At 43.7% G+C, this 24,996-nt stretch overlaps 1 protein-coding gene across 6 annotated transcripts in view; it reads left to right on the top strand.

Moving 5' to 3' along the window:
- Nucleotides 1–24,996, top strand: part of PIK3R3 (phosphoinositide-3-kinase regulatory subunit 3) — a 267,358-nt gene that overhangs the window by 111,057 nt on the left and 131,305 nt on the right. For 5 of the 6 annotated variants that reach the window (XM_075181573.1, XM_075181575.1, XM_075181577.1 and 2 more), the window contains one exon: nt 14,804–14,882. The exons of the other annotated variant lie outside the window; for it this stretch is intronic. In XM_075181573.1, the coding sequence (XP_075037674.1) occupies nt 14,861–14,882 (22 nt within the window). In that variant the 5' untranslated portion in view covers nt 14,804–14,860. The remainder of the gene's footprint in view (nt 1–14,803; nt 14,883–24,996) is intronic. 6 annotated transcript variants of the gene reach the window in all.

The following is a 24,996-nucleotide window of genomic DNA, read 5'->3' on the forward strand; positions in this document are numbered from 1 at the left end:
GGTATTATAACCCCAATTAGTGGATCCTGCCCCCTGGGCTGGTATTATAACCCCAATTAGTGGATCCTGCCCCCTGGGCTGGTATTATAGCCCTAGGCTGTGGATCCTGCCCCTTAGGATTATTTTTGCTCAGTTCCCTGAGAAATCTTGGGTTATGTCTGTTTTTATTTTGCCTTCCGCACAAAATAATGTACACATATGTCTGTATGCAGATAGTGACGCATCTTACATTTACTAGTGTGTATCCTGGAGAGATGGAACAGGGGAGGCATGTACATGTACATTGTGACAGAAGTGTACTTGGACACAGATCTACCTCAGGGAACGAATATCCTGCGGGTGCGTTGGGATTGGTACAACGATACGCATCACTAGGGAGCTGCTTCTGATTGGATGATTGTGTATTGACCTCTCCAGCTGATAGTACTTCATCCATTAGCGTTGTTATATGATGGATGACATATTATTATATGAAGTCACGGCCGTCTAGTCACATTACTTCATTTACATTTGGACTGTGACATGAAAGAATATCCCATTGGATTCCTAAAGGAGAAAACAACAAACGTTTTATATAATTTATTTTTTTGGTATTTTAGTTTTGTATTTGTATGTAATTGTGTCCCCATCATGTGAATGTTAGCTGCAGTCCTGTGTTCAGTCATTTCCTTTGCTTGAGATGGAAACCTGTCCAAGAAATACTGGTGTGAGCTGGAGCAGACTAAGTCTGTGTTGTATGGCAGAGAGCCCACAGCAACTATGAACATTCTTCTCTTCAGAGGTCCACAGTGCTTGGTGTGTAACGATAATGTGCTGGATGTAACTCAGAAGATGGATCCCAGGGTGGGGGCCACAAATTACCAAGCAGGGGTCTCCTCTAACAGCATGCATCGGAGTCAGAGCTGGACGTACACTAGTTTGCATCGCGTATCTTCGTTAAATCACGTTACGCATGATTACAGGGGAGGGAATGGGCGTACTAACGCAGTACAGAGAGTGGTGTGGTCTCATAGATGCGGCTCGCTCAGACACGGATGCACCTACTACAGGGGATAAATCATGGATGATAATGATAACCAAGACATCATTCCCTCAGCAACGTTTAGAGATATAAAAAAACATTAAAAGTTGTAATGAAAATTACTGGTGACGGTCTTACTGCGTTTACCGTCACACATTGTTGTAGCAGGACGACATTACACGTCAGCAGGTGTCAGGATCTCTGTAGATACGTCATGCACTGCAGGAAATATGGTGCCCACATGAATGTTTCCTATCAGACCATGACGCTCTCCCATTATTACAGAGTAATGTACATTATTCCCGCTCTAGCTGGCATTAGGCCGTTATACTGTAACCCTGTTGATGCCCTGGGTAGAGGGAACCAAATGTGTCATTTATCGACTATTACCCATTGCGTGTCTGACATATTTTATGAAAACTCTCTGGTACAAATAATCAAAAGGCAATAAGCCGCATTGTCACTGGTTAGGGTTTCTTCCCCTATATAAATGTGGCATCTGGATGCCACGTGAAGGAGGTCTTATACCACTGCTGTTGCGCCTGTGATGCATTTGCAGTGGGTGGAGCTTGAGCCACACATAATGGCCACTAGCGCACACACCAAATTTATGCAGATTAAGATATGAACTGGTTGAAAGCCAGAGAATACCAAACACAGAATAACATGCGGCATGTGACCAGAGCATTTCAAACAAAGAAAGCATGTGCCTTGACAGGAAGTACGTCAGCACAGAGCAGCGACTCGTTACAGGCAGTGTCCAGTTGTGGGTGTGGTAAAAGTCACTGCACCCCACCTAAAGCAATGCATTCTGGGTAAAGGTTTATAAACACACACACATGAAATGCTTCCTACTTACACACACACACATGTGCTTGCTATTCTTCTCCGTCTCTCATTTAAACACATTGGGCCTGAGTCATTAAGGAGAGCAAAGCAGAAAAAGGAGTAAGTTTTCTCCTAGACAAACCATGTTACAATACAAGGGGTGCCAATTAGTTTATTATTTTGCAATCTTTCTTTATCTCCCACTTAAACACATTCTCTTCATAATTGTTTCCTATTTAAATGGACACTCCTTTTTTCTCTACATTTAAACAAACATTATTACAAAGAGCAAATATTGATAATACATTCATATACATTTCTGTCTTACAGCATACACACTAGTACATATGTATATATATATATATACTCACACACACACACACACACACACACTAAGGAACCCCTAAATCCCTAAATTTAAATACACAAATGAGGATTGCTAAAATAAGCTTAACACTATAACTTAATAGGATATTAAAAACTCACTTCTAAAGTATCTAGTAAAATCTATATTAACATCAAGTCTGCTGAAACTACAATGTATTATCTGTATTATATGTAAGCATTTTATGTACTGTATACTTGATCTCAACGTTATCTTTGTAAAGTAAAAGATTTGTACCTTGTGTCTGTATGTGTAGATAACTAAGGGAACCGATGAATGGATGATATGTTCATATAGATAATGCAGTATGGTGAAGTGAATGATAGATTGGTAAATATTTAGCAATTAACACATAATGGTGGGCTATCTGACGTGGAGGTTAGCAGATGTGTAATACTTAGGTGATATAAAGCCTGGTCAAACAAAGGAATCGCGTAAGTCGCTCTTACAGATTTGTAGTTGGGCTGTGTAAACATAAGAACTGGGATTCCTTGTTTACGGTTGGTGTGGTACAAGGCGAATGTTTAAAAAGGTTGTGTAAAATAATGCCTCTAAAGTTCATCTGAGATGTCATGGGTACCTGTTATTTGACGTGACTAAAATAGCGAAAAAGTCGCAAATTGCATTATATTCCAGTAAATGAGATTAGTTATTAATTAGATCAAAGGCATTGTATCATTATTATGGCAGAACACACAGGATTCTATAACAACCACAAATGTCTCCCATGTATTTTATAATGAATAGAATAGATATAATGCCCCACCCCCCAAAAATCATTATTACATTCTAGGTGGGGTAACCAAAAAAAACAGTACATATAATATAACTTATAAGCCTACTTTTTTAAACACATTTATTTTCATTTTCTTGTACGGAATTGTAAGCTCATATCTAGTATCCACTCCCATGCATGCGCTGGGCCACTGAGAGGCGGCCTCTAGACTGATAAGTAACCCTTATTGCACTGGATGTTTTTCAGCTGACACAGTCATTTTTTATTGGCGAGATAAGTTTTAATTTCAGAATTAGGCCCATGTGTTTGCTTATTTCTCTGGCTCTGGTATATTATTATTATCTTTTATTTATAACCAGCTGATATACTACACAATGCTGTAAACTTAGGGGATCATTATATAACGAAGTTACAAACAAGAGGCAGCAGTATTGTCAGTCAGCAATAATATATCTGGCATTTCTGTGCAGCTGCCAGTGGTGTGTCGCGGGTGAGACCAGGTAACAGAGGAAGGTGGAGACACAGGTCAAGAACCAGTCACTGTAGAAACCTTAAAATCGTCAACTGCTGTCAGTCATAACTGTCCTTCACCGGTTGTAATAACGGAACCTCCATCCTCTTCTGGTTATGGGGAAGGACTTTGCTTTTGTGTGATTAACTGGCAACTTGGAGTAGCTGTGAGTCGCCTGGTGTCTTATCTTAGTGTCCTTCTCGCTGCTAGAAACTGAGTCAGGAATTATGTTCCCATGTGCATCGGCGGCAGCTGCTGTCACCAAATAGACATCAGAGATCACCAAAGGAGGAACCAAGATGGCCTTAGTGCTTCTAAACAACCCAGTCTTGGGTGTGATGACTTTTTGGCACTACTGTCTTCATAAACTTTAAATGATTATTTGTGAGAAGATGAAAATGTGGGAGGCAGGGCCCAGAGCTGATCTCTGACTGCTACATGGTATATATCAGGACTCATTCATCAGAGGATATTGAACCTAGTCCCTGTGTGATGAGTGTCTTAGTATTAGTAATAACAATGTTCAGGTTTAACCTTTTCTTGGTGTTTCATCCCCAAAATACAGAAAATACAATACACAACATTTTCCATATTTATCTGGTTATCCCAGCCAGCGTCTCTATCCTCGGGTCATTTATATGACAGAATTAGGTGTCATTGTGGTCCACTGTTCTCTGCCCCCCTCCTCATCTCTGAACCTCTCCGTCCTCGCTCCGCTTTTCCTGCTTGTGTTGTGCAGATAGAGCGACTTTTTCACAAACGTTTTTCTTGCATTGTTTGTGGCAATAAGTCACTTATATCTTATACAAAACACTGTGAACAACACTTTATTTTTGTTTTGTGCCCTGGTGAAGGCATGTTTTACTTTGGTGTTTGCGGGTGTGAGTTATATGTCCTATAATGTCATGTAGATATAGAGATAAGTGCCAGGTATACACATCCTCGTCTTGGCACAATGCATGTGGTCAGCTGCGTGCGGCGGGATGGAACCGGGGAAGTTTCTGGGTGGAGCTGTGTGGTCAGCCATCATGAGCTCATCTGGATATTTCTGTCCGTGTAACTTCAGGGACTTTCTTCTTCTTCTGGGGTTTCCGTATCTTGGTCCTTACGGATTTAACTCCTCTGATATGACTTACTTCACATTTCCAAATCAGAAATCTCACTCTTTATGTATGTGTCTTCTCTGGAGAGTGATGTATAATATATATGAATTGGACCCAGTGTCTGAGGTGGTGGGAGGCGCAATGATGATGGGGAGATCTGAGAGCACATCCTGAGCTTCTACAAAGAATTATGGGTATAACTCCCAGAAACTATAAATGGGTCACATTCAATTCATCCCGGGGAGGTGGCCACATCATTCTAAGGAGCACCACAGAATTAGGGGGCGTTACTGACCTTCACCCCTAAAAACACATCTGCATTGCCACACACACCAGGTGGTCACCCCCCATCCATCCTGACTGTCCCCTCAAATCTGGACGTGGTCTTCCTAATCCTGGACATTTGGATAGTATGTGTGGGAGTGTGTTCTATCTCACCTCTGTGGCAGCATGATCACTGTAACAGGGGGATTGCAGGAATCACATTGCATTGACTATATTACCGTCTCAGAGTGGCATGGGTACCCTAGAGCCTAGCATGCCAACCCACTTCTATATTTACTGGAATATGTGACCCTTTTCTCTCCCTGTTTCCTTCCTGAGTAGAAATCTGGCTGCCTTCTGCAGGACTGCACTTTGTGACCTGTAAATTCAAGATTTTGGGGATAGTTGCCAAAACCATAGAAGAGCTGGGATGAGGGAGGGAAAACACCAGCATAAACCTTTTACAAACATGGAATCTTAAGGAAAAGCTTCTGCTGAGACTGGTGTTTTTCCTTAACTCTTACAGGACCAAGGAGTCGAGCACTGGCACTTTATCTTAGATCAGGTATAGGGGACAGAGCTGTCTTGTGTGACCTGTGGTGGTTTCACATGAAGACTGGTGTTATTTGGAATAAATAGGCAGACTGGTTTAATATGAAATAATCATGTTTGCAGGGTTTACAAGGGTGTGTGTCTGCCGGGGTTTTATTTCCGCAGATGAGTCAGTCCAGGACACTTAAAATCCTGAGCGCGTTCTCATGTTTGAGGAAAGAGCGAAGACAAGAATATCTCTTGGTTGTAATTGCTGATGTTGGGCAAGGGCTTGGTCTGTGAGAGATGTAGATATAATTGAGCAGAGTTAAGTATCACATAGAGTAGGACAGAACTAATGTGTTGAATAATTAAGAGATCCCCCTTTATAGCGGCGTTAGGAGAGGGTAACTTACAGCTTGAGACCCCCAGTAAGCCGAGGAGGAGGCAGCCCCAGAGATCTGATACCAGAGCACAGTGATTGGAGGACTGTGTAGCGAGGGCACTGGTGTAAGAAAACAGATACTATTGTGCCTTCCTTACAGCTTGAGGCCCCTTCATAGCAGTCGTCCAGATATAATGAATGGAAGAGACTTAATTAATAATAAAAATATTTAGGTGGCACAGGGCAATGTATGGACGGACAGATGGGTACCTGCCTGTGAGTAGAAACCCATAAGGACTTGTCCACTTTGTAGACATTTTATCTTACCCCAGGCAGCGTCATGCTCAGCCCTGACCAAGGAACTGGTTTAAATAATGTTATTGTCCATTTCACCTATTTATAAGACTGGTTCAATGACGGACAGACCCTGCAGAAACAATAATGGAGATTCAGGTATTGATAGCATTGCAGAGTGTCTTTAAAGCCACACGAACACTATAATGCAGAAAAGCTTTACTTGCCCAAACCAGTCATTAGCTGTCACTTTCTATTGCATAAGTCAATGGAGCATATTTTAGCTTTCCTCTTTGTTTAGTGAATTAATTGAACATCAGCCATTGTTTCAATAATTAAACACAACTTTGAATTATCTAAAGAGTATAACAAGTCATACGTCTTTTCTAACCATTATTTAATATAGGCCAACAGGGTCCTATATCTACAGTGTGAGATAGTGAGAGACACTTCAACTGTAAACAGTGGGAAACTTGCAGAGCTGACAAATTCTTGGAGTACCTGTTGTATTACAGTATCTGTATCGTTTTTACAGTCATGTGGTTTTAGGTCTGATCAATAAGTGCAAAAATAGCAACATATGTGGCAAAATTAATAAAAAACAATACATAAAATATAATGCTAATTAATATATAGGCGACTATTACTTGTTATATACAGTCATTCTGAATTAGCAAACCGGACAGGGAAGTGGGGTGTTAAATATAAATCCACATGGCCTCAAGCCCTGACTATGAACTACAGTCTATAGGTATTTCATAGTTTCCAACATTTTACAATGTTTATTGCTCAGTCAATGCAACTATTCGGGATACGTGAGATACCGGATCTCTGCAATCCCCATTATTTCATGTTTACTGATGGGAATCATTAATGTGATAATAGTTGTGTTACTTAGAAATTATTTTATTCAATAAATATGAACTTCCAAGGGGTAGAGAATAAGAAAAGATGGCAGAATTACTTGAACAATAGAGACATTCTATGGTGCAGTTAGACACTACTGAAAAATATGGACATATACAGGGACAAATCTTTAAACCTGAACCTGTCAATGAAAATGAGTTGGCAGCTATGATAATAAGCATCTACCCTGGAGAATAATGTACAGTCTATGCAGTGAGAGGTCTCCTGCGGCAGACAGCTTGTTAAATAGTCATCTAGGGGTAAATGTGTCATACCCCGGTTTTTTCAACTCGCGGGAGATCGGCGTCTTCGCAGCTAAAATTTAAAGGGGCGATGGCTTGCAAAGGCAAACTTGCCTTTACAAGCCATCGCCCCTTTAAATTTAAGCTGCGAAGACGCCGATCTCCAGCTAGTTGAAAAAACCGGGGTATGATACATTTACCCCCTAGTGACAGTTTCTAATTGATTAACTGAGCGTCCTGTGCCTTCGGTGACTCAATTATCGCCATCTTCATTTGGACACCAGAGCCTGGTCAGCAGGACTCTGAGGAGCCGGGGTCAGCAGGACTCTGAGGAGCAGGGGTCAGCAGGACTCTGAGGAGCTGGAGTCAGCAGGACTCTGAGGAGCTGGAGTCAGCAGGACTCTAAGGAGCTGGGATCAGCAGGAATCTGAGGAGCTGGGATCAGCAGGAATCTGAGGAGCTGGGATCAGCAGGACTCTGAGGAGCCGGGGTCAGCAGAACTCTGAGGAGCCAGGGTCAGCAGGACTCTGAGGAGCCTGGGTCTGCAGGACTCTTGAGGAGCCGGGGTCTGCAGGAATCTGAGGAGCCGGGGTCAGCAGGACTCTGAGGAGCCGGGTCAGCAGGACTCTGAGGAGCCGGGGTCAGCAGGACTCTGAGGAGCCGGGGTCTGCAGGACTCTGAGGAGTAGGGGTCAGCAGGACTCTGAGGAGTAGGGGTCAGCAGGACTCTGAGGAGCCGGGGTCAGCAGGACTCTGAGGAGCCGGGGTCAGCAGGACTCTGAGGAGCCGGGGTCAGCAGGACTCTGAGGAGTAGGGATCAGCAGGACTCTGAGGAGCTGGAGTCATCAGGACTCTGAGGAGCTGGAGTCAGCAGGACTCTAAGGAGCTGGGATCAGCAGGAATCTGAGGAGCTGGGATCAGCAGGAATCTGAGGAGCTGGGATCAGCAGGACTCTGAGGAGCCGGGGTCAGCAGAACTCTGAGGAGCCGGGGTCAGCAGGACTCTGAGGAGCCTGGGTCTGCAGGACTCTGAGGAGCCGGGGTCAGCAGGACTCTGAGGAGCCAGGGTCAGCAGGACTCTGAGGAGCCGGGGTCAGCAGGACTCTGAGGAGCCGGGGTCTGCAGGACTCTGAGGAGCTGGTGTCAGCAGAACTCTGAGGAGCTGGAGTCAGCAGGACTCTGAGGAGCTGGGATCAGCAGGACTCTGAGAAGCCAAGGTCAGCAGAGCTCTGAGGATCCAGGGTCAGCATGATACTCAGGAGCCAGGTTCAGTAGGACTCTCAGATGCCAGAATCAGCATGACTCTCAGGAGACGGGGTCGGCATGACTCTCAGGAGACGGGGTAAGCATGACTCTCAGGAGACGGGGTAAGCATGAATCTCAGGAGACGGGGTCAATATCAGATATAAGTGAGGGATTGCAGGAGATCCAAAATAGGTTGAACTTGATGGACTGGTGTTTTTTTTCAACCTCATCAACTATGCTACTCTGTTACAGTAAAGAATCCTTCCTATGCTGATGATGAAACCGTCTTTCTTGCACTCACACCTGATGACCTCTTATTAACTGTATGATCCTTGGTATGAAATGTTTATTAGACAAATCTTTGTATTGATCTCGAATATATTTGTACACAATAATTTGATCACCTCTAAGGCGCCTTTCTTCCAAAGTATTCAAACTTAGTCTTTCTCACGACACTTTATAACTGATCTCCTCCATTCCCTTGATTAATGAGGTTGGCAGCCTCTGTACCCTCTTGAGTTCAACTATATCTCTTTTTACAATGAGGTGCTCAGTACTGTACCCCCTATTTAAGTTGGTGATGTTATATGGTGTATGTGTTGGCGTATCTCTGCTGCGTGTTCCCATTTTGTGGCATATTTACAGGTTCATCAGTAATGGAGAGGAGCCGGTATCTGTCCGGGCACCACAATAAGATTGGGAAGTATTCCCAGCACTGCTACTCTGCACTGGGTCTCAGGAACTGACACATTGAGGAATTACCATACAGCAGCTCTTTGCTGCCATCCCTCCTAATTGTAATCCCCCCTCCATTACCAATGCTCGTTTATTAATGTCCTTTGTGAAGTATTACATTCTGACGTTAGCCTAAGGACAGACAGGTTTCACACTGGAGCAGATGCCCAGACCCACAACCTGCCATGTGCTGGTACTGTACCTGGCTCAGTCTGTGTTTACTGTGCTGCCCTGTGTACTGTATAATGTGCTTTGTCTATAGAATGTTATCTTTCTAGCCCTCAGTATACACTGCACTGATTGTTTCATTGTGTCACCTACTGTGCTGGATTGCCACCTGGGATTGAATGGAATATTTTTTTTTAATCAACCTTCAGAATTATAAATATTGCAATAACGGTTAATCAGCAGACAGTAAGCTGTTATGAGGGTCTGTGTTGTGGCTACTGCTAGATACTACATAAATCCCTCCAACTAACGTGATTGAATATATAAGGTCTTCACCTACAGCAAGCCTACTTTCCCGTAGAGCACAATTTGCTTGCAGGTACTTGAATGCCTTCAGAACTTGAATGCATGTTAGTAGGGACTTGTCCGAGCTTAGTGAATGAATATGGAGACTATAATAACGCACTAGGTGATCTGCAGACTAAGCGATACCACAGAATCAAGTGAGTAACCAAGGACAGGCCACTGGTCAGGACAGGCAGCAAGCAAAGAGTATCCGGTAAACAACCCAAAGGACAGGATAGTCAGTGAGCATGGAGAATCCAGAACAGGCAGGGCCGGATTAACCCGAGGTCTAACTGGGCCACAGCCTAGCAGCCTCAGGCATCCAGGGGGCCCTTGAAAGTGCTCAGCAGCATTATTGATCGGTGCGGGGATGCCCCTGGTCAGATCAATGCTACTGAGCCTGTCACTGTAGTCCTTCCCCGGCACTCAGTAATCTTACCTAGAAGATCTCGTGAGAGTTTCACGAGATCTCCTCCGTAAGCAGCTTACAGCGCGCCACGGAAGGACTACAGTGACAGAAGAAGGAGGTAAGCGCTTGGTGGGGGGGCGGGGGGCAGCTGACGGGGGGCCTCACAGGGGAATGCGGGGCCCCTTAGCCCAGGGGCCTCAATTCCCTTAATCCGGCCCTGAAAACAGGACAGGCAGCACAAAGGAAACACCAGCGGTCATGAGCCAAGAAAACAGCACAAACAAGCAGCTAGTTCAGTAAGGACAATGCTGTGTTGCACAGTATGGATGCTTTTACCGTCAGCGAGGCTTTGCAATGAGCATGGAGAAAGAAAGCCAGAGAATTGTTTGTGGAAGTCAGACAGTAAATTTTTGCCAAGCATGGACAATCCCTAGACTACAAACCAAACTCTAGAGACCTTGATATTCCTGTTACCATCATACGTAATGTTATTAGGAAGTTTAAGGCCCATGGCACTATATCCAACCTGACTTGAAAGTTAAAACTTGATCATAATGCAGAATTGTTGGAATGGTAGAGAAAGCACCTCGGTCAACTGCCAATCAAGCTTCACACACACAAGGTGCAGCAGTTTCAACTCTCACCAACTCAATGAAAGGTGGTTATATGGTAGGAGGCTCAGGAGGGCCCCACTGTTGAGAGATGCATGAGGAAACCAGACTGGGGTTTTCAGAAACACATGAACAACCTACATTCCTTCATGCAGAATGTCCTGTGGGCAGATGAGACAAAATAAGCGGTTTTTGGTAAAGCACATTGTCCTTATGTTTGCAAAATAAAATGAACAATTTTCCTACAGTCAAACATGGAGGAGGTTCAGTGATGTTTAGGGGTTGCTGTGCAGCATCTGGCACTGGGTGTCTTGAACGTGTACATGGCATCATGGGTCTGGAGATTACCAAACTATATTTAAATGTGATGTTGAACCCAGTGTCAGAAAGCTTGGTCGGCATTGAAGGTCATGGATCTTCCAGCAGGACAATGACCCCAAACAATTCTAAAAGCACCAAGAATGGTTCAAGACAAAACACTGGACTGCTCGGAAGTGGCAGCAATGAGTGAAATGAGATGTAAATCCCATAGGACACCTGTGGAGAGATCTGAAAACAGAGTTGGGAGAAGACACCTTCATATCTGGGGGAACAGGAGCAATTCTCACAGATTTGGACCAAACAGCCAGTTGAGAGGTGCGGGAAGTTCATTCATCGCTACAGGAAGCTGTTGATTATAATTATTTTGACCAAACACTGTGCTACCAAATGTTAAGCCTAGGGTGTCAATTATTTTGTAAATGCCATTTATTTTTATTTTCTAATTTAAAGGGATATACAATATTAAATTCAGCGTAAAAACAAAGGTTCTGTATATTAATAGAAAAAGAATTGTAGAGACCAAATACTGTTGTTAATTTCACCTTATGTTCAGGGGAAATTGTGAAGGGGGACAATATTTTTGACCGCGACTGTATATATCCCCCGTATCCTTCTCCCTAAAAATCAGTCCAGAACGTTCCAGCCATTGTCCTGATCAATCAGCCCAGGAACTTACTATACATCCAACATGTGACGTCCACAGTAACCTCTGTAACGGGGCAGAACTTTACTTCCCAGTAAATAGCACAACACAAAAAAGGAATAAATCAAGGAATAAATATATATTATATTAACACCACCACATTGCCTATAAACACCTAGCTTCAGGCTGGAATATGCTGCTGTCACAATTTTATGTTTATTTTCTTCACCCCCATCGATGATGTGGCCCATGACACAAACTCACTCAGAAATATGGCAGCGTGCTCAGAGAGATTGTGTTAATGTTTGTGGGCCTTGTTACAGCAGGAGTAGTGATCATTCTTTGATACTAGTAAGATATTGACTTATAAAGTGTCACTGTCACTAGTGAATAGCACTTTCACTCCTTACAGTCACGTAACTCACCCACTTACAGGAGAACAGATAATATATGCTCTTTGGCCATTTGCTCTGTGAAAATGCTCAGGATATGCAAATGACTCCATTGTCAGTGCGCTCATTTGCATACCTTTGCCTGGAGACATAGCTGTCGCTGTTGTGGAAACAGGGCATGCTGGGAGTTCCATGAGAGATCTGTGTACATTATGTATAGTTATAGATTGAGTTTATTTCAGTGTTAGGAAGCTGCTGAGGAGGGAGGGAATGTGTGTAGGTGTCTTCTTGTTAAACATTGTTGATATTGCTCTTCGCACAATACAGCCAGTGCTGGTGACCTCTGTCATGTAATACAATGAGAGACCTTATTGTGATCTTCTCCCCAGCACTGGACCTGCTCGCCCCATCTAACCAGTTGGGGGGGCAGGTCAGTGTAACACAGGCGCTCACACCCACCTCTGAGCACTCAGAATCATTCTATCACAAGATATGGGTTGGTTACACTGGAGAAGTTAGAGGTTAGTAGAAAAGACCGGGGTTAGCCTGGCGGGATGTCAACTTACCTCTGGTTCTGGATGCAGTTCCCTGTCTTTATGCATGGACTGCGGCTCAGTACCACTTCTATGTTCTGGATGCCATTCTCAGGATGTCCTTGTATTCTGTATTCTTTTGTTCTTTATGATGGGTATACACTGCCACTGTGATTAGGGGGAGATTAAACTGAACGGATCACTCTAACTTCTGCCCTAACACTGCAACTGGCCGATGCCTGATATTCACTATCAGTAAACAGAGATCTAGAAAATTAACTTTTTTAAAAAAAAATATACTGTAGTTACAAGATAATCAGGGTATTAACCAAAGCAATAAATACAAAAAGACAAAGAGCATTAGGTTAACAGTATGGGTGCTGTGCATTGTATACTATGCTGATATTACCTTTGTTGTTAATGTGGAGAGGTAGATTTAAGTGTATTTAAAAATGTATTAATTACAATTAAGTTTCACTACAATTATTTTGATGTTTACATTCTTTCTGTTTCATATATGTATTTCATTTGTCATTTTATTAGGTACACCTTACTGGGTAGGACCCCCCCTTTGCCCCAAGACAAGCTGAATTCTTCATGGCATGGATACAGATAAAACAAGGGGCTGGAAACTGTCCTTAGATATTCTAGTCCATGGTGACTTGTAGCATCACGCAGTGGCTGCTGTCAGTTGCACATACATGCTGCAATTCTCCCTTTCCATCAAATCCCAAAGCTCTAAAGGACTGAGATCTGGTGACTGGGCCATTGCAGTATACTGATCTCATTTTCATGTTAATAGAACTAGCTAGAGATGACATGGACACGGTCGTCAACAATGCTCAGGTAGACTGTGGCATTTAAAGATAGTCAATTGGTATTAAGGGGCCTAATGTGTGCCAAGAAAACATTACCCGTACCATTACACCACCATCAGCCTGCACCGCTGACATAAGGCAGGATGGATCCATGGACTCCTGTTTCCTACCATCTGCCTGTTGCAGTAAAAATCAGGATTCGTCAGACTAGGTGACATACTTCCAATCTCTAACTGTCCAGTGTTTGTGAGCCTGGGTCCGCTGTATCCTCAGGTTCCTGTTCTTAGCTGACATGAGTGGAGCCCAGAGCGGTCTTCTGCTGCTGTAGCCCATCCACTTTATGGTTCGACGTGCTGTACGCTCAGGGATGCTCCTCTGCATCCCTGTCCGCTTGTCCGCTTGAACCAGTCCGGCCATTCTCCTCTGACCCCTCTCATTAACAAGGCATTTATACCACAGAACTGTCGCTCACTGGATGTATTTGAATTGTGCATCCTTCTCTGTAAACTCTAGTGACTGTTGTGCATGAAAATCCCAGGAGATTGGTAGTTTCTCAACCCCCCTTCTGGCACCAACAATCATTTCACAATCAGTCACCTTTTTTCAATTTTCTTTATGTGGAACATCCATAAAAATAAGTAATTATTCAACAGTACATATATATGTCAAACCAACATGTAAAGAAAGATTTCCTATAAGGTGCACTCTTGGGGAAGATTAAATAAAACCTATATTTTATTTCTATGCATTAAAATCAGGTCACCCTCTTTGTATATAAGGTGAAATATTAAAAGCAAAAAGTGATTTGTGCATGTGAAAATGTTGTTAAAAGTAAGTTAATATAAAATGTGGTTCAATCCTTGACAAAGCCCCAACATTGTATCACTGGAGGTCCAGTCCAGCCATGTCACGGCAAGACCTTCCTTAATGTTCATGTCTGTTCTGGTATCATTATATAATAATTAATTGATATCAGGATATATTTGATCACAAATGCACAGAAAATGTTGCGGCTCATGATTAAAGGTCAGAGAAAAATATCTGTAGTTCTGACAAAATTGTTCTACATTTTACACCCTAAGTTTGGATAAACACCAGGTAGATGACTTCGAGAAGATCATAGAAGGGATCTGTTGTGGAGAGAGAGGTCTTGGTTACTGCTGAAGTCTTACATATTGTCCCCAACTAGACTTGTGTATTATTCACACTGCTCTCCATCTATGGATCTTCGTGTCATACAAATGTTTTGTGATTTAATCCACTGACCAAATACCTGAGCTGCAGTCACAGTCCTTTGTACATGAACTGCTGAAACCATGAAGCACCTGCCGACAACACCGTCATTGCACTCACACCTGTCCTTTCCTTCCCACACTCAGGTGCAGCCGGAACATCACCTGTGGTTTATAGAAGCTCTAGTTCTGGTTTACGGTGGGATGGAAATCCAGACAGTGGCAGGTAGGACTTGGATGTCTTCTTAATATTATAACTAGCCATGGCCATAACTCATGTAGTGTGTTCATGGCAATTTCCTAAAAATGTCATAATGCAATTACTTGCCTGAAGCATACCAATATTCCTAATGTTGGGGCCAACGTATATCTTTCCCTGAAAATGTGGCCAATCTTCTCTTTCATAACACTGACCCGAACCCCTTGTGTTAGACAACCATACAGTATTGTATATTTCACTGCAAATGATATAAATTAGTAAAATATAGATACAATATAGATTGAATTGTTTGTTTTTATAACCTGTACTAGATTACAATTGCATCAGGAGTCTCTGTAACCCTGCATGTTCTCCAGTGGCTCTCTGTGTGTTTCAGAAGTGGAGATGTTTTTGCTTTTTCTGTGTGTGTGAGGTATAATTAATACAGATAGCTTCCATGTTAGTGCTTAATTAATCAGTCCCTGCAATAAGAAGTCCGATCAGATGCTTAGACAGTGTTAATGGAATCCTTGATTCAAGTCCCCTTCTCTCTTCCTTTTAGTACCCTGGATGTTGTAGCAGGCTGGTTATAAACATTGTGAAAGGTCTCTCTAGTTCAGTGAGCTAACCTGTGACACTCCCACTCCAAGTGTTGTGAAACTACAAGCCCCAGCATGCTTTGCCAGTAGAGAACTAGCTGATAGCTGGCAAAGCATGCTGGGGCTTGTAGTTTCACAACACCTGGAGTGTCACAGGTTAGCCATCACTGCTCTAGTTGCATACAGCATAATATGGCTCAGTGGGCTAGGAACAATGTGGTCAATGCAAGTAAAATTCAAGTCCATGGTACGAAGCCCTGTCCGGCTGCATTTTTGTACCATGGATGTCGCAGCAGGCTGGTTAAAGACGCTGAGGAAAGTCTCCAGTTACTTAAAGCATAACTGTCTTTCCTCCGCCCAGACTCCCATCCCACCATGACCTCTCTATTGTCGTCAATAACACCACCATCTCCTCTGTCACCCAACTTCGCTGCCTGGGTGTCACCCTCGACTCCACTCTCTCTTTTGCCCCCCACATTCATTCCCTTGCCCTAGCCTGTCGCTTCCAACTACGCAACATCGCCCGCATCTGTCCTTTTCTCTCTCAGGATGCCGCCAAAACTATCATCCACGCACTCATCATCTCCCGCCTCGATTATTGTAACCTCCTCCTCACTGGCCTCCCCCACTCCCGTCTCTCCCCCCTCCGCTCTATACTCAATGCGGCCTCTTCCTCTCACTCTGCTCCTCCTCTGCCTCCCCTCTCTGCCTTGCCTTACACTGGCTCTTCTTCCCCTACAGAATCCTTTTCAAACTCCTCACCACCACTTACAAGGCTCTCTCCAACTCTACTGCCCCTTATATCTCTAACCTCTCCATTCACACTCCTGCCTGCTCCCTGCGCTCGGCCAATGACCGCCGCCTCTCCTCCACTCTTATCACCTCTTCCCACTCCAGAATCCAAGACTTTTCTCGTGCAGCCCCCTTCTATGGAACGACCTCCCTCGTTTCATCCGTCTCTCTCCTACTCTGTGCTCCTTCAAACATGCACTCAAAACTCACCTCTTCCTCAAAGCCTACCAACCATCCACTTAACCTCCATCTTCTCCCTTTGCTCCTCCTCCCTTCTCTCCTCTTGCCTCAACTGGCTCCTCTTGTGCCTGGTCTGTTTACCCTCCCTTAGGATGTAAGCTCGTATGAGCAGGGCCCCCTCCCCTCCTGTCTCCATACCTGTTCTTCCGCTCCGTCTTTACTGCATATGACTGGCCGGAGTTTCTGAAGTATTGGTACTTTTTGTTCATTATTCTGTATGGTTTCACCCTGTATAGTCTACTGTTAGTACTGTGTGCGGCGCTGCGGATAACTCGTGGCGCCTAACAAATAAATGATAATAATAATAATAACCTGGCTCAATAATTCCTCTCCTGGCAGTGACAGTGGAGTCCCCTCTCTGCTTCCTTTTTACTAGCTGCTTGAGTTAAAACTAAAATACTTTTGATTCAGTCTCTAAGCATGTAGACATATTACTGGAAAACTGGCCAAGCAGGTTGTCTGTTCCCATAAACATCTCCCTTCGCTATCCATCCTTAGCCAGTGTCCTGTCAGTCCACATGTCAATTATATTGCAGATTTTACATATTATTTTTGTGTGTTTTGCATATTTAGCTGAATATCTATTATCTATGGTTTGTGTAGAAATCTGAAGAGGTCACATCCCAGATTCCCCACGCTGCTCTCTGGTGCCCCTGCAGGGGTCACACACAGACACACAAAAGAGCCTATGGGATAGGGCTCGGTATTATATCACCCTAAATAGCAAAGTGTTACCATAGGAGTAAGTTTGTACAATGATGTCTGTGTTTTTATTGTGTTGTTTATTTTTTATTATTTTCAAAAAGTGGAAGAGAAAGTCCAAATCTTGGCCTATAGATCCAATGCCCGTGCAGTAACAGGCTCATGCCCGCCCACAATAATGAACTGGTGCAGAGAAGAGATAAGTGAGTCTCACCGCTCCGGCCATTGTCAACGTGGCAGCTGAGTAACAGTAGGCAGTGCGTGAGGCTTCTGTAGTGATTAATAACCTGTAATCAGGGTAATAATAATAAACACAGTTTGTTATAGAAGCAATTCTATCCTTCCTCCCCTGACCTCTCTCCCGCCATCCTTACCCAGGTATCCAGCTGTCTCTCAGCTGTAACTACCTGGATGACACAGCGCTTCCTGAAACTCAACATCTCCATATCCGAGCTTATCATCTATCCTCCTGCCAGTGTTGCTGTCCCTCCCAATATCTCCCTCTTGGTTGACAACATAACTCTCCTTCCTGTCACCCAAGCCCGCTGTCTTGGAGTCACCCTCGTCTCTACACTTAGCGTTACCCCTCATATCCAGTCCCTCACCAAATCCTGCCAATTCCTCCTTCATAATATTACAACATCTGTCCCTTCCTCTCTCAGGAAGCAACCAAAATCCTGGTCTATTCACTCATCATTTCTCGTCTCGACTATTACAACCTCCTTCTCAATGGCCTTCTTGTGTATCACATTTCTGACCTTCAGTCCATTCAGAATGCTGCGGCTAGATTCATCTTCCTCTCCTGTCGCTCCTCTTCCGCGTAAATCCCTTTATTGGCTCCCCATTCATTTCAGAATTCAGATCAAGCTCCTTATCCTCACTTACAACACTTCTCCCCCTTACATCTCTGACCTTGTCTGGAGGTACATACCTACCCGGCCACTCCGCTCTGCCTCTGACCTCCACCTCAGTTCACCTCTCATTACCTCCTCCCATGCTCGCCTTCAAGATTACTGCCGTGCTGCCCCCATTCTTTGGAACTCCCTACCCCGTCTGACTCGACTCTCCCCCAACCTTCAGTCCTTCCAATGTTCACTCAAAACTCACCTTTCAAGCTTGACTATCCTACCACCTCCTAACCATTTTATCTATCACCTCCTGATCCTTCGCCTGCCATCTCCATTTTCTCCCAGCTGGTCCTACAGTCTCTCACCACCCCACCCTCTAGAATGTAAGCTCTTGTGGGCAGGGTCCTCTCTACCTATTGTCCCATGTCTGTCCACTGACTGAATCTCTCATACGTCCTGTCACATCTTTTGCTGCACTCTGTGTGAGTCCCCATAGCATTACTCACACTTATCTGTGCTACTTACATGTATTACCTCATCTAGTTGTTACTTGTTTCTGTATCCGGCGCTACGGAATCTGATAACAAATAGATGTACAGTCCCTAGTGAGCCTCGATCCCTACAGTGTGCCCTCTGCTGGCACAAATAAGACACAGGACTAATGGAGTGGTACTTTACTTGGACATAGACTGGTAAGCAGGGTCTGATGGGCTACCTTGGGATGGGTAACATTTTTTCTTTTAAAATATTCCTAATGGACATACTGAGAAGATACCCACCTCCAGGGCTAAAATTTGCCAGTCAGTCCCTGCTGCTCAGTTGGGTAGATCAGGATGTTGGTGGATGAAAGAGACCAAATTGTCAGATACATTCATCTTGTATTTGCTGTGTATAGTGACAAGCTCCCTTTGACACAAGGGGTTAATCCGTATAGTGTTACAGATGTCCCATAGTCACAAATTACATTGTAGACAGTAATTGGGGCCGGGCCACCGTATAACAGATGATTGTTTTTCTGCTTTGTATGTTAATTAGCTTCTTTAGGAGATTGCATCATCTGCCGTCTGTATTTGCTGTGTTCAAAGATTTAATTGCCGCTTTCAAGAAGAACATCGATATTACTGGAAGAACTGTGGGAACAGTTGACTTTGGGACGGATCCGGGAAGGGGACCGGCTGCTTTTGGGGTTACTCTGTGTTTGCTCTGTGACTGCAGGGCTTCTTTGAGGATAGTTCCGGGTATTAACAATTACTTTCTGTAACTTAGCCAGCTATGGCCATGTGTTGCTCGTGTTACCGGTCTCTGAAAGCTGATTTCTGAAACTGGAACAAATGTTACCTGCAGGGCTGATGCCATTTTGTAACAGTGAGAGAGGAGCACAGAGGATTAAAGCATTATTTGCTTGATGAGTGATTTTATTGCACTTCCTGGAGCAGGTACGGATATAGATTATTTTTTTTTGGGGGGGGGACAAATTAGACTCTGCTCCTTTTTTACTTTTATCAGTGAACTACCTGTGGTCGCACACTATGTGCTCCAGGTCCGTGTCGGCAGGCACAGTGCACTGCCAGGCTGCTGTCATTGTGTATAAAACCCAATCAGAGCAGCCGCGCAGTATTCTCTGTCTGCCAACACGGTCCTGCAGCACACTGGGCCTGATTCATTAAGGAAAGGAATGCCAAAAAAAGGAGTAACTTTTCACTTTGGCAAAACCATGCTGCATTGAAGGGGGAGGTAAATTTAAAAAGTGATGGCAGATTTATAGTTAGGGGTAGGGCATGTCCTAAATCAACATTAAATTTTAGTGTAAAAAAAAGCTATCAGGTATCTGTGTGCTACATGAAATAAACAGACAGTATTTATCTTATCTGCAAAATAATAAACTAATTTGCACCCCTTGTATTGTAACATGGTTTGTCCAAGAGCACATTTACACCCTTTTTTTGCCTTACTTTCCTTAATGAATCAGGCCCATAATGTGCAGACAGAACGTCTCTACAAGGGGGGGCGATTACCGCCACTGTCCTGGAGGACGGATGCGATGGGGCCTCGGCCTAGACTTGTACATTCCTGACTATGGGTATCTGGGAGGGATCTGTGCCCACTGGATTTGTTTCTCTTCTCATTTTTTATGAAATGACTTTTGTGCAACACGCCGACTAATTGCCTGCTGAGGACCACAGTATAGTAATAGTAATGGTCAGTGGCTTCTGTTGCTTTAGATTGACAGCTGTTCTCACTGACTGGATGTGACTGATCCAAGGACATTCACACAATTTGTCAGACCTATGGTAACAGCGCGACCAGCAACAGATGGAGCAGACCTTGCAGTCCTCATACACAAAACATTGTTAGACAATAACCAGAACAGTGAGCGTTAAACGGTTGATAGAATATATTATCCGGCCACCAGTTTTATTTGTTCTGAAAGACTCCTGAGAACATGTGACCAGATGCGCTACAGTATAGCATTTGACCGCGGCGAGCGACCGTCCAACATCACAGCGGAGTCTGGGAGCAGTATGGTCCTGAACATCACGGATTATCCTGCACACCCTCACTACCGCACCACTGCCGCACACAGCGGATAATAGTACAGCACGCCTGGGTTACTAGCCTAGGAGCTGCTGACACACGGGCATAGACATGTTGTACATCATGCAGGTCACATTTTACGTGTTATGCTCCTTTTTATTCTGGATTATTGGGATAGAGATTTGTGACAGTGCCTGAGAACATGTTACCTTAATAATCTTGTATCCTGCAGCCAGACACTGAGCTCTGTTTTCCCGTGTGATAGGTGAGAAGTTACATACATGTGGGCTAGTCTGAGTGCCATGTTAGGACTGTCTGATCCCCACTGCCAATCCTGTCTGCTTATCCCGGTCTTATCTGAGAGATTGTACAGTGCTCACTCCTGACCTGCTCTGCTCTCCCCTCAGGAGACTCTGGGCTCAAATAGCACACAATGAAATGCTGCACTAGTAATATGACATCTTTATATACTGAAAAAACTACAAGCAAACTTCTACGTGTGTGTGTGTGTGGTTATACATGGGGTAGCACAGTGGCTCAGTGTTACTTCTAATTGACTAAACATCCAGACATGTACTAAAGGTGCTGTCCCATTTGCTGTGTCAGATTGCATTTTTAAAACTACCTTCACTTTTCACTTTTCATTTAGTCCATCTAGTTAATTGGTTAATTAACTGGTAATTTCTGCATTTGCAACAAGGAGACAGAATCTTCCTCACGGTGTCTGGTTCTAGGTGAAGCTGACAAAGGATTTTCTTTTAGAAGATAAAAGCGGAGACGTATTTCTCTCTTTATGTGAAACTAGCAGACTCACCCGACTTTGCGCAGGTCCGATATGTAATGTGGATTCGTTTTTATATGTTAGCAAATAGATCAAAATGCTATTTAGAAAATAAGATTTGTTGCTTTGTCACATTGTTGTTATGTCGTGTTGTGTGAGGTTTCCTTCCAGCAGTCAAACAATTGACTACAACCACAAAGTGATGTTTTCAATATTTGTCGCTCTGTCGCTATGTGGTATAAAAGATACTTTTTCAACACTAAATAACTATGTGAGATTTCTCAGCTTTACCTTGAGTACTGTGGAAGATCTTCGCCAACAAACAAACCTCTTCTTTTATATATATATATGGGCAGCACGATGGCTCAGTGGTTAGCACCTCTGCCTCAGAGCACTGGGGTCATGAGTTCAATTCCCGACCATGTGAGGAGTTTGTATGTTCTCCCTGTGTTTGCATGGGTTTCCTCTGGGTGCTCCGGTTTCCTCCCACACTCCAAAAACATACTGGTAGGTTAATTGGCTGCTAACAAATTGACCCTAGTCTGTGTGTGTTGGGGAATTTAGACTGTAAGCTCCAATGATGCAGGGACTGATGTGAGTTCTCTGTACTGCACTGCAGAAATAGTGGTGGTATATATAAAGATACTGATGATGATGATGTGTGCATGTCATACTTGCCAACTCTCCCGGAATGTCCGGGAGACTCCCGCATTTTGTGAGAGTCTCCCGGACTCCCGGGCGAGTGTGGCAATCTCCCGAATTCTGCCCACTTCACTAGGAAGTGCCCCACTTCCTAGTGAAGTGGGCAGAATTAGATCCCAAACGCCGCGATTCCCGGTGAATCGCGGCGTTTGGCCCCGCCCCCGCTGTCAAATGACGCAATTTGCGTCATGACATCACAGGGGGCGGGGCCGAAATGACGCGATTTCGGCCACCCCGCCCCTTCACGCCCCCCTCCACTGGCTGGCTCCCGGAAGGGAGCTGAAGAAAGTAGGTAAGTATGGTGCATGTTCCATCATAGTCATTGACCGTGTTAAGCAAACTGCTGTGTTGGACGATTTAGGGAACATTCTAATCTAGCTCACACCTTTTATGAGTTCTCACAGTTTAACTTTCCTCTCAGTGTATCAGTCAGAGAACTGAGTGTAACAATCTGCTTTCACGCATTAGGTTTCAGTGTACTGTAAAGAACATACCTGTATTATCTGACTGCATAGCAGATAGTTATTGAGGTGAAGTGAGGTAGGAGGTTGCTACATTCCTTAAATGGACAGACTTCATTTTGTTCTGAGCCCGCTGGGTTTTATCATTGGAGATGAATGTTACAGACTTCCTGTAGCTCAGACAGTTGCTGGGCTAGTTTCACTCAACTTTTTGCCAGTTGATTTGTTCATTTAGCAGGAAAAACCCTTTGGCGAAAGTTAGAGCCAGTTCCTGTAACCCCCCTCCCCCTCTTCACACAGCGCCTGTAGGCAGATTTATTTCAGTAAAAGTAATTTCTGTGTCAGAGGTGACAAGCTGGCAGAGAACTGGTAGCCAAACGCCCCAGGAGAAATACATCCGGGACCAGTGTCATATTATACCTGTACATTTCTTATAAAAAAAACATATATATATTATGGGGCTGCTGTCAACATCTTAAACTTCCGTATGTCTTAGGACATGTAATTAAGTAATATTTAAATTGTACTGTCCACAACATTTATAATTAACCAGTTATATTGTATATGCTGAAAAGCTTTGTTTCATTCACTTATATGTCAGACTAGCTGCAATCCCACTTGCTCAGTTTTGTTTTCTGTTTGTCCTTCTATAATGTCCTTCTATAATTTAGTCTTCTCTTTACAAAATATCCCTGTGTGGGAAAGTTACATTGCTGCACTCAAGCTTATTCCTGAAGAGAAGGTCTCCTGATCTCTGAGTCTTCCCTGCATGTGCATCATAATAATCATCATTGTTTATCTGTAAAGCACCAGACAGTGGGTATAGTACATCATACATAAAAACACTATGTTCAAGGTTGATGAGAAAGGTGTGGACATGGTCAGAGGGTAGAGAGTACCCTCTAGTGAGAGCTTACATGGCAGAGGCAGGAGGGAGCAGGGATATTGTGCTGAGAACGAGAATGTGTTACGAGATGCTACGGTGCCTCATGCCGCCATGACTTGCTGTTACAGGCTGACCGCATATCGACTGTCTCCTTGATGACGGGACGTCTTTTCCGTTTTCTCCCCGGACATCGCTAAAGCAACGGCTGGGACACGTTGTAGTTAAGACACCGCATCCCGATTTGAGGGGCAGCCGGGCGTGTGTGCAAACTGTCAAAATTAATTAACAACCTTCTGAGGCTGATCACTCCTCCTGTGCCCCCTAGTTGCTGATTGGCCCTTCTATCTATCTAAGGCAGGGAATGCTTAGCCTCCCTGCCGGTTGACCTGATACCCGTTGTGACACTTGGCTTTTTTTTTTACCCTGTTTCTAGGCTTATTGCCCCTGACCTCTGTCTATTTACTGGATTACCCTTGCTCGTTGCTAGCCCTGACCTTTCTGCTGCGGTATTGTTCATAAACTTGCACTACATTTTTATTAAAACCTGGGGGCATCCAAGTACCTGTGAGCCCGTCAAGTTCTACAGGAAAGGCGGCTGCTATAGGCGAAGATCTCTACCTCTAGTTCTGCAAGTTCATGACAAGAGCCATTAGCCTAACAGAATGCTGACAACAGGGTTTTTTCAACACCTCTCTGCTGCATACATCACGTGACTGTGGTTGCCACGGTAGTCACATTACACTTAGAAAACTTTAAATCATTAGCTTGAAGAAAAAAAAGGTAAGAAAACCAATTTACTTTAAATCAACGTAACACAGAATTGGTGTAAATAGTGCTCCCTCTCCTTCTATTTCAAAACAGTCAATCAATAAATTCCTCAACAAATACATCATTCACTAAACCAAGTGACAATGTATAAAATTTCAAGGTAATGTCCAACAAAGGTGGCAACAATCCTGGAAGCTCTTTAGAGTGTTGTGATTTCCTCTCTGGTCGTGAAAGTGACTAATTCCTCTTTCGCCCAGTGAAACATGTAAAAAAATCAAACAATAAAACACATCATAGTGCAGACTGTACATTTTGATGTATTCAATATTATAAATGATCTACAATGAGAATGTGTGATATATAAAAGTGATAATAAGAGAAAAAATATACTGCTTATTATAATCACTAATAATAACTGTACCAAAGATGGGTGCTTTTCCCCTCTCTTTCATAATGACGAAGCACAATGATCCCCAGGTTAAAACCAACACTTTTGTATAGAAAAATAAATATTCTTTATTACTAGAATAACAACTGGATAAAAACATTAAAACAATTCAATGTCTAGTCCCCTTGCAGCCTCTGATCCCCGTACAGATGTACTCTTACCCCACTGAGCAGAAACACAGGCCCGTGAGTGAAGCCATTCTCTGCACTGTAGAATATCAGCAGCTTCCTCACTGTCCTGCGGGTCTCGGGGTATCTGATCTCCGGATTACAACTCGCAAGTTTGAGACAGAAGGGGGAAATTTTTCATGAGCACTATTTACATCAATTCTGTGTTTTGTTATGGGTATGAAAGATACTTGCCAACTCTAGCAGAATGT

Source organism: Mixophyes fleayi, chromosome 8 (genome assembly GCF_038048845.1).
Source record: "Mixophyes fleayi isolate aMixFle1 chromosome 8, aMixFle1.hap1, whole genome shotgun sequence".
NCBI classification, from domain to species: domain Eukaryota; kingdom Metazoa; phylum Chordata; class Amphibia; order Anura; family Limnodynastidae; genus Mixophyes; species Mixophyes fleayi.